The 9558-nt window shown below is 48.5% G+C and overlaps 1 protein-coding gene across 1 annotated transcript; it reads right to left on the reverse strand.

Annotated features, from left to right (window-relative positions):
* Positions 1-1167: 1167 nt before the first annotated feature.
* Positions 1168-7370, reverse strand: LOC106809893 (solute carrier family 12 member 4-like). The gene has a single exon (XM_014813132.1). The coding sequence runs from the start codon at positions 7356-7358 to the stop codon at positions 4056-4058; it is 3303 nt and encodes a 1100-aa protein (XP_014668618.1). The 5' UTR covers positions 7359-7370; the 3' UTR covers positions 1168-4055.
* Between the last annotated feature and the right edge of the window lie 2188 nt (positions 7371-9558).

Consider the following 9558-nt stretch of genomic DNA (forward strand, 5'->3'; position numbering starts at 1 on the left):
TAAACTTAATGCTCTGGAACGAGATATTCTTAAAAATGCGATGCACTGGAACGGAAATATTAAAACCTAGGGTCTCCGGAACGGCAAAAATGTAAGATCTGAATGGTAACTAAACTTAATGCTCTGGAACGAGATATTCTTAAAAATGCGATGCACTGGAACGGAAGTTTAGGGTTAGGCTTGAAAATGGGAGTCTCTCCCGCGGCACATACATACCATGGGAGCCGCATGGGAGTCTCTATCGCGGCACATACATACCTTTCAATATATATGGAGTGCCCCCCCCCCACCGACCCAGTTAAGGCTCAACAATGCAATAGTCATGCATGTGCACGAGACACGTTAGACAAGGTAGATGAACAAAATGTAATTTCAGAATTTGTAAGTTGCCATCCATGATCCAGGCAGAAAAGATAAAATTGGAATAATAAAAAAATAAAATGACAAGTTATCTGACTGGACTGTCTGGTATTACTATTAATACTGATCAATTAGAGGTGCTATATCAGTGCTCTAAGATTTGGAATGTGTATTTAATATGACAATGTGCCTATTCAAATTCAAACTTCAAAACATACAGATGTACATAGTGAAAGTATAAATGCTTATTTTTCATAATTATGTACTGATAGTATATACAATTTTGTAAATAATGTTTTATTAGTTATCATACTCATAATATATATTTTAGATACTTTAGTCAAAACATCAGCTTTGGCTACATTCCTCTTTGAAATTTACAAATTGACCTTTTAAAATGATCAGAATTGGTTGCTTTCAACATAGCCTGCAAATGCATAAAATGCCATTTCCAGGCTCTACATTTCAAACTTTTTCTGGGGGAGCACCCCCAGATCCCCGCATCGGCTACATATTTCTGCAGTGGCACTTTTTGGGAGGCCACTACGGCCCTGGCATGTGGAACTAGATAGGTGGAGCCGTGAGCATGTAGAACTAGATGGGCGGAGGTGTTCGCATGTAGAAACATGGAGAGAGGTGGGCGCATATAGAACTAAAAGGTAGCGCAGAAACCCCCATGTGTGGTAGTATGTGAGCTGCCTAGTGTATTCATGTGATTGCTTCTCAGCTATTTGTGGGAAACAGTAGACCTAAAATCAGCACGCACGATCACGTGTGGGCGTCATGAAGACAACACATAGATGCATCTCGATTTTCTCTGTAGCTAAAATTTATTGCCCACTAGGATATACACATAAGTACCATACACGGACACATGTAGCATGCTTTAAGTAGAAATTCCACGTTCATTGATTGCCTAAACAACTCACAAGTATTAGCACGAGTAGATCCAGTGGTAAAATCAAAATAAAATCCGTTCACATTGCTTACATAAAGATTCCAACAACATATTGTTCATATATAAGGGGCGTGTGGCGTGTGGATTTATATATTTGGCCCCTCACATTGCGCTTTGGTCACGAACCTGACACGTATATTCTTCATATTTTAAAGTTTGTTCGTCACATAAACCACATTCTTACAAAACGGTAACTAGTATAATAAATAAGCTTTAAATAACTGTGCCTGTTTGCCATGCTACAATATAAAATATTCCAGGAAAGAAGACTTCCGATGACAACATCCTACAAGAATAAATTACAAATGTATCATTCGAGACTGAGAATTTACGTCCCCTACTCCCCAGAGCCCCAACCTACATTCGACCAGGAATCGCGTTCCCATTTGCCACCTGCAAAATACACATCATTACACGTGAATTGGCACGCTTTGGCGCACAAATATTTTAGGCCATCACATTGTACACATATACGTTTAGTTTAAAAAAAAATATACTCTACCTCTACACATTCACATGCACTTACATACGGTTAAATAGTGGTACATACTCACGTTATTACATTTACTATTATTAATAACATCCGTATATAGACAACCCCGCATATACAACAGTATATATAATTATGTCGTACACTTCATTCTAGCTTCACGCTAGTTTCATCTTGTTTTGTCTTGTCTTGTTCTAAGAACGTTAGGGATATTCTGGCCATTTCTTACCGTTATGCGCATGGGCCCTCTGTGAGAATCGAGCCCAGACCTACACAATACTAAATTAATATAGCCTCTTACAAAGTATAGGCTATAAAGAAAAACCACCTCAATTCCTCCGATTCTTGCGCGTACAATATATGCGAGGTTGGCTGTACTTCTGAGACCAATTAGGGGAGGAGTTGAATCTACACCTATATACAGTACAGTGCACATAATTATAGTTATGCCCGGCGCACACAGTGAGATTCATGCTGTCAGAGCACGGAGCGTGGGTATCGTGCTCAGTGGGATTCCCACACCCGCACACACGGTGAGATTCATGCTGAGCACGGAGCGTGGGTATCGTGCTCAGTGGGATTCTCACACCCGCACACGGTGAGGTTCATGCTGAGCACGGAGCGTGGGTAACGTGCTCAGTGGGATTCCCACACCCGCGCACACGGTGAGATTCCTGCTGAGCACGGACCTTACGAGCGGGTGCCATTGTAGGTCATGTGACTGATCAAAATGGCGGAACCAATCGAAATGCACCGTCACTGAGTGAGTGTAAGCAGGAGTCTCACATACCCGCACACGCCGAGTTTTCAGCCTCGCCAGACCAAAATTATCAAACACGACAAATATTTTCCTCACTGCCTCGCGAGACCGAAAACTCACATAAATCAACCCTGCACACACTGAGATTCGTGCTGAGCACGAAACTCACGCTCCCTGCCTAGCATGAATCTCACCGTGTGCGCCGGGTACTAGATGGCACCACAACGGAGCTAGCCAGCATGCTATGCATCCGATTGTCACTTTTCGTGGCTAGTCTTAGTCACAACCAATCTCTACATGTATGTATATAAAAGAAACATAAATACAACCAGAACAATACGCGGCTCAGAGATCTAACAGAATCAATATATCAAGCACATAATTATCATTACAAAGCAGGTTGGCAAAAGTTACTCCGCCTACAGATCAATGCAATCATAAACGAGTTTATTCCAGGTTTGCACCCAAAACCCTTAACAACTGGACACTTAGTAATCAACCGTTTGAAACTTGAAAGTGAAATGGGTACCACTAACTCTCCCGTTACACCACACTATGGCTCACAATACCATGCAAACAGCGATACTAAGCATACAGATCTCAAGATTTGTGTAGACACTAGGAGAAGATGGTGATCACGTCTCGGCTGCCACATCACACCGTCGTTCACAACACTATGGAAACAAAAATGCTAAGATACAAATTTATATCATCATTAGACCAGAATTTCATGCGGTGAAAAACACCATGCAAACATCGATGCTTGGATACAGATATTAACATTCCTCAACAATTTTACCTTGTTTATACCATGAGATTCATGTGTAGAGACTATGAGAAGATGGTAAACACATGCCAGCCACTAATGTGCACTATCGTTCACAACACTTGGCAAAAAAACGAGGCCAGGATATAGATATTTTAAGATTCCTCCTGAATTTCACCTTGCTTATTACTACGAGATTCATGCGTAGAAACTATGAGAAGATGGTGAACACCTGCCGTCAGCTAACGCATATCATGGCTAACGACACTTGGCAAACAACAATTGTAGGATTACTCCCGATTTTTACGTTGCTTAAACCACGAGATTCATGTGTAGAGATTATGAGAAGATGGTCAACACATGTCGTTGGCTAACGCGCACCATGGTTCACAACACTTGGTAACCAACAAGGTCAGGATATAGATTTTAACATTCCTCCAGATTTTTACCTTGCTTATACCACTAGATTCATGCTTAGTTGCCAGGCATAGATGTTGATCACCTGTCCACCACCAATGTGCACCATCGCTTATAACACGTAATAAGCAGTGATGCTAGGATATAGATGCTATCATTCCTCTACTAGAATCATACATAGATTCTAGGAATAAATGGTGACCACCCGACATCCGCTAGCACCCACAATCGCTCATAACACCTAGCAAAAAGTGATGCTAGGACATAGATCATATCGTTCCTCTACTAGATTCATGCGGAGACGCTAGGAGTAGATGGTGATCACCTCGCGTCCGCTGCCGCGCACCATCAGCACCTTCTCGATGCCCTCAGTGAGCACCTCAAGGAACTCCATGTAGTTCTCCTCGCCGGCCGAGTGCTTCGGTGGACCGGGGAGGTTCAGAATGACTAGCTGCGCGTCGTGCGACTTGTTCACGATTGCCTCGTTCAGCTTGACGGCCGTGTGCATCCGCCGCACGTTCATCACGTCCGGCTTGATCTTGAGCAGGTTCGAGAAGCCAGATCCGTCGCCGGGCGCCCCCGCCGCCGTGTCCTTCCCGTCCGACGTGGCTTCCCCGCTCTCGTCGTCGTCGTCGCTCATCGACTCGTCCTCGTGAACGGTGTCGAGGCGGGTGGCTCGCACGCGGCCGGCCGTCGTCACGGCGGCGGCGGCGCCCTCGTGGTGGTGGTCGACGATGTTCTGCACGAGGCGGCGGTTCTCGGTGCGCGTCAGCCGCATGTCCTTGAGCATCTCGTTGCGCTGCTCCATCATGAGCGTGCGCTCGTACGTGTACGCCGTGATGTCGCTGTCGACCATCTCGACGACCTCGACCTCGGCGTCGATGCGCAGGTGGTAGAGGAACAGCTTCAGGTCCTTCTTCATCTGGATGCTGTTGTCCTCCAGCTGCGCGACGGTGAAGATGCGCATGCGGCAGCTCTTCCAGACGCGGTGCTGCCGCAGCAGGAACGGCAGCAGCATCAGCAGGCCGCCGTCGTGCACGATCCACCAGACGTCGATGTTGCCCGAGACGCGCTCGCTGCCGCTCGGAAACCCGTCGACACCCTTCAGCACGAGCAGCGCGTCCTTGTTGTAGGCGACCGTGCGGATCGTGTCGATGAACACCTTCCACAAGCGCTCGTCGGCGGACTGCCGCCAGCCGTACGGCCAGCCGAGGATGACCGTGTTGTGGCGCATGCCGCCGAGGCCGGCGCCCTGCACGAGGAACGTGACGGCGTCATGCACGTCGCGCGCGACGATCACGTCCACGAAGCCCTTCACCTTCTCCTCTTTCGTGACGCGGATGAGCGCCTGCTTCGCGGCGTGCGCCTCGCCGATCATGTTGCGGTACTCGCCCTCCAGCACAGACGCGATCAGCGTCAGGCCCTTGCCGGCCTTCAGCTGGCTCGCGAACGTGATCATCTTGCCGTGCTTCGGCAGCAGGTCGCCGCCGAGTTTGACGAGCACGAGAAGCTGCGGCCGCCAGTTCTTCGTGTGCGGCGGACCCTCCTCGAGCCTCAGCAGACTGTAGCGCGCTGCCGACAGCGCCAGGCCGCGGATGCCGTCTCCCCACTCCTTCTCGGCGCCGCGGTATTCGATGTACTTGTAGATGCAGACGGCGAGAGCGATCGCGGTGAGCGCGTAATACCAGCTGGTGATGAACATGACCGAAATGCAGAGACTGAGGCCGAGGAAGGACAGGGTCCAGTGGTAGAAGCGGAAACGGGGTCGCCAGTTGGGCGTTCTCAGAAGAGTCTGCAGGGCGCAGGCGAGATTCACGAAGCCGTAGCACATGAGGAAAAACATGGTGATGATCGGCGCGATGTAATCGAGGCTGGCAATGAGAATTCCAAGCTCTGAAATGAAGGCAGTGAGCAGCAAGGCCCGAGCTGGCTCGCCCCTTTTTGTGCTCGGCCCAAATATGCTCAAGAACGGAATGATGTTGTCGCGTGCTATGGCTTGCAGCAAGCGTGGAGCACCGGTCAAGCTCTGCAGTCCAGCGCCGAGCGTCGACAAAAACGACCCAATGACAATAACGAGCGGATGCGGCCAACAGAGCTGTGCAACGATCAAGCTGCCATCTAAACTGTCGCCGTACTTGTCAAGCAGAAGACGGCGGTCGATGGCCGAGCCAAACAGGAGGACGCACGAAAAGTACACAATGGAAGTAGTCACGATGGCCATGATCGTTCCTATTGGTATGGACCTCGACGCGTCGGCCAGGTCTCCTGACCGATTGGAACCGGCCATGATGCCTGTAACCGAGGGGAAGAAGATGCCGATGAGCACCGTGAAGGAGGAAGCCATCGTCGAGACAACCATCGTCTTGCTGTTCCCCTTGACACCACGCGCCACTTCCCCCTCGACCGTGTACGAATTGTCCCAGTTATCCCGGATCACGCCGCTCGCCAACCCCGGAATGCCCTGCACGCGGTGGAATTCGTTGTCGGCAAAGTACGGATCGCAGTCCTGATAGTCCTCGGTCGTCGTGTTGTACGTGCAGTACTCGTTCCACTGCGCCGACTTCAGCGTTTTGTTCAGGTACTTGCTGCATGGGTCGGCGTAGTCCGACTTGAGGAGGCGATCTCCGAGCGCGCACGGCTCCACGCGACCCGTGATGCCGAACGGCTTCACGAACACGCCGACGTAGATCGAGAGGATGGAGAGGATGACGCAGAACAGCGACACCGTCGCGAACTTGTTCACGAAGCGCACGCCGACGAACACGATGCTGACGAGGACGATCAGCATAAGGGTGCCGTACACGCGGAAGTTGTTGAACATGCCCGCCGGGTCGTTCGTCACGTCGCCAAACAGCGAGATCTGCGGCGCCATGTACGTGAGCAGGATCTCGACGGCGCCGAGGATGTACATCGCCGACGCGAACGTCGTGCCCAGGTAGAAGAGGATGCCGACGGCGCCGCCGAATTCGGGTCCGAGTTCGCGCGAGATCATGAAGTAGGAGCCGCCGCCGGGCACGACGCCGTTCGTCGCGATCGCGCTCATCGAGAACGCGGTGAGCAGCGTCACGGCGCAGCAGAGGAAAACGACGAAGAAGCCCTCGACGACGCCGGCGGCGCCGACCAGCCAGGTGAGACGCAGGAAGAGAATGACGCCGAAGATGTTCTGTATGCACGGCAGGTAGACACCCATGAGCGTGCCCATCCTCGCAGACTGCACAACCTCGGCCTTCTGAGTGTCGCCCTCGACCGTCGGGATGACAGGGTTGTAGTTGGCGAGAGAATTAAGTAAGGTTGCAATCTTCGGCCTCTCCTGGATATCCTCGTGGTAGAGGTAGAGGTGCTTATCCGGGCCACCGAAGTTGACGTCGTCCAACATTGCAAACGGCTGCTGGTCACAGTGCGAGGTCACGTCAGTGTATGTCTTCGACGCATAACCCTCGCTATCAGTCGGGCTGATCAGTTCTATGTCGACATTAGCGGGCACGTTTCCTGTAGCACCATAATCTCTCCCGGATGAATTAGATGTGATATCCGTACCTGGTCCCTGCGGAGCAGCATCGCCATTGTTTGACTTGCTGACAGTGAACCGCAGTCCAGAAGAAGCCATGGTTGAGATGTCTGAAAAAAAGTTCACAGGTTTACACACATTGAATGAAAACAGATCAATTATCACAAAGGATTACTGGGAGTAGCATACAAGACAAGTACTATATATATAGTCCTATCTGCAATATTAGAGTTTGTAGATTGAGTACCTGTTATTGAGCCCAGAGATTTTGCTCTCATTTAGTTCTTCTGCATTTCAATTTTTTGAAGGCAATTAAAAACTACTTGCTAATAACTTGTACAATCACAGTTTATCACTAATTTTTCCAGGGTGGGAAAACCTGGCTCCTAACATTTGTGGCTGCGAATCCCAAGTTGTGGCTTGGATGATTGATTATGTTTTAACTGGCAACTACAACTGGTCAAATCTCGAGTACTACTGGCGTAAACAAACCACTGAGGGGCGTAAAAACAACCTGGCAGTAACCACGTTTAATGTCAGGTGGAAATAGCATGGTGGAACATTCCATTGATAATTTTAGAAAGATATAGCAGATGGGAGAATTTTCTATGTTGTTTCTGGAAAGTATATATGTATATATGTATAATAGATCTATCTTGGTTAATTTGTACTCAACCGTGTTGATTCAAACGTACCGCCGACGTTTCGCCTCCTATCAGGAGGCTTTCTCAAAGCTGACTGAAGTTATCAGTTTTGACCACCAGATGGTGTAGTGGTCAACAGCTTGGTTCACACGTGACTGAGTCTGTATCCCCCCTCATCACGGCTGATGTTCGGAGTCTTGCGGATCTAGATGGTCTCCTTAATCCAGTGCCTGATTTTGATTGGCTCGCGGTCGATGATCTTCGACTTATCCCAATCGGTGGTGTGATTGTCCTTCGCTACGTGGTCCGTGATCGCGGATTTGGTTATATCGGTAGCCGACTGTTTTCGTTGGGCCCTTGTGAAAGATTTGGAAGCTCCGGTGTCTACGTCCTTTTTATGTTAGACTTTTAAGGCGGGTTTCAAATTTTCGGCTGGTTTCTCCAATATAACCTTTTCCATACATTGCACACGGTATCTTGTAGACACAGTCTGTAATGTTGTGTATATCTGTTCTGTCCTTAGGGTGCACCAAATGCCATTTTAAGGTCTCAAGCAGTCTAACTATTGATGCATTTTTTTTAGGTGACGTTGAACTACATCTGTGACGCCCAGCGTTCAAAATTAGTGCCGACCCGGAGGCCCGAGGCCACCAAGTTTTTGCTTCGGCCACCATCTCTACGAAACTGCCGGTCCTCGTGACCGGCACTTTTTCCCCTCATGTTACGCTGAAATACTACGGTTATTGCAACGGCAGTTTAGACAGACTTGTAAACGGGAGCGCATTCTGTTCCTGAACGCTCCGTTCCTGAACGTAGACGGGGCATCCAAAACATCTAGAGCTGAGGGCATGAACTCCCTCAACGCATGATTTGCCACACGAACAAAAACTTGTGAGTCTAATAAATCGATTGTGGCGTGTAACGAAGCCTAGTGTTTTTATGACCGCATAACAATATGTTCATATGTCGCAGGGGTTATCGTGGCGAGTGAGGGCACGACCAGTGACACCGGACACGCACGTAATCAAAGCTAAATTCGTCACTTTTCTTTACATAGAAAGTGGACCATTTTTATTCAGTTAGATATCTAAAAGCAATGTAAGCTGTATATACTTCAAGATTCTAGGCACTTGTAACTTTGCGGATGTGCGGCAGCATTGATCTATGCATGGGGGTACCGTGGACAGGGGGGGGGGGGGGGAAAGAGGAGAAAAACGAAAGTAAAACCTTTCCCAGAAGCTCCCCCGACATTCCTAGAGCTTGAAATATATTATGTGACCAACTTTAAATTACATGTATGTATGCTGTTAATGAAAATGAACAGCCAATTAACAGCCAACAAGTTTATACCAATTAAATGGTTACTTTTATATACTATTTTGTTACACACTGCTAGTAAATAAGCGGACCACCAACTTTTGTGCAGGACCACCAACTTTCTGAGGTCCTGCTGTCCACTAGATTTTCAGCCAAAATTCGAACCCTGGTGACACCTCTGACATATATATGGTAGGACAATCATCGCTTTCGGTTTCTCAGTGGAGGTTTTCTTATAGGGTTTTGTTCGGCCCCTTGAAATGTTCAGTTACAGTCGGCTACCGAAATAACCAAATCCGCGATCACAGACCATGTATCGAAGGACAATCACACCATCG

This window comes from Priapulus caudatus, unplaced genomic scaffold (assembly GCF_000485595.1).
Source record: "Priapulus caudatus unplaced genomic scaffold, Priapulus_caudatus-5.0.1 Scaffold394, whole genome shotgun sequence".
Classification (NCBI taxonomy): domain Eukaryota; kingdom Metazoa; phylum Priapulida; class Priapulimorpha; order Priapulimorphida; family Priapulidae; genus Priapulus; species Priapulus caudatus.

Bases quoted from the DNA above. Each gene is read 5' to 3' on its own strand.
- LOC106809893 (XM_014813132.1), bottom strand. From the start codon at position 7,358: ATGGCTTCTTCTGGACTGCGGTTCACTGTCAGCAAGTCAAACAATGGC.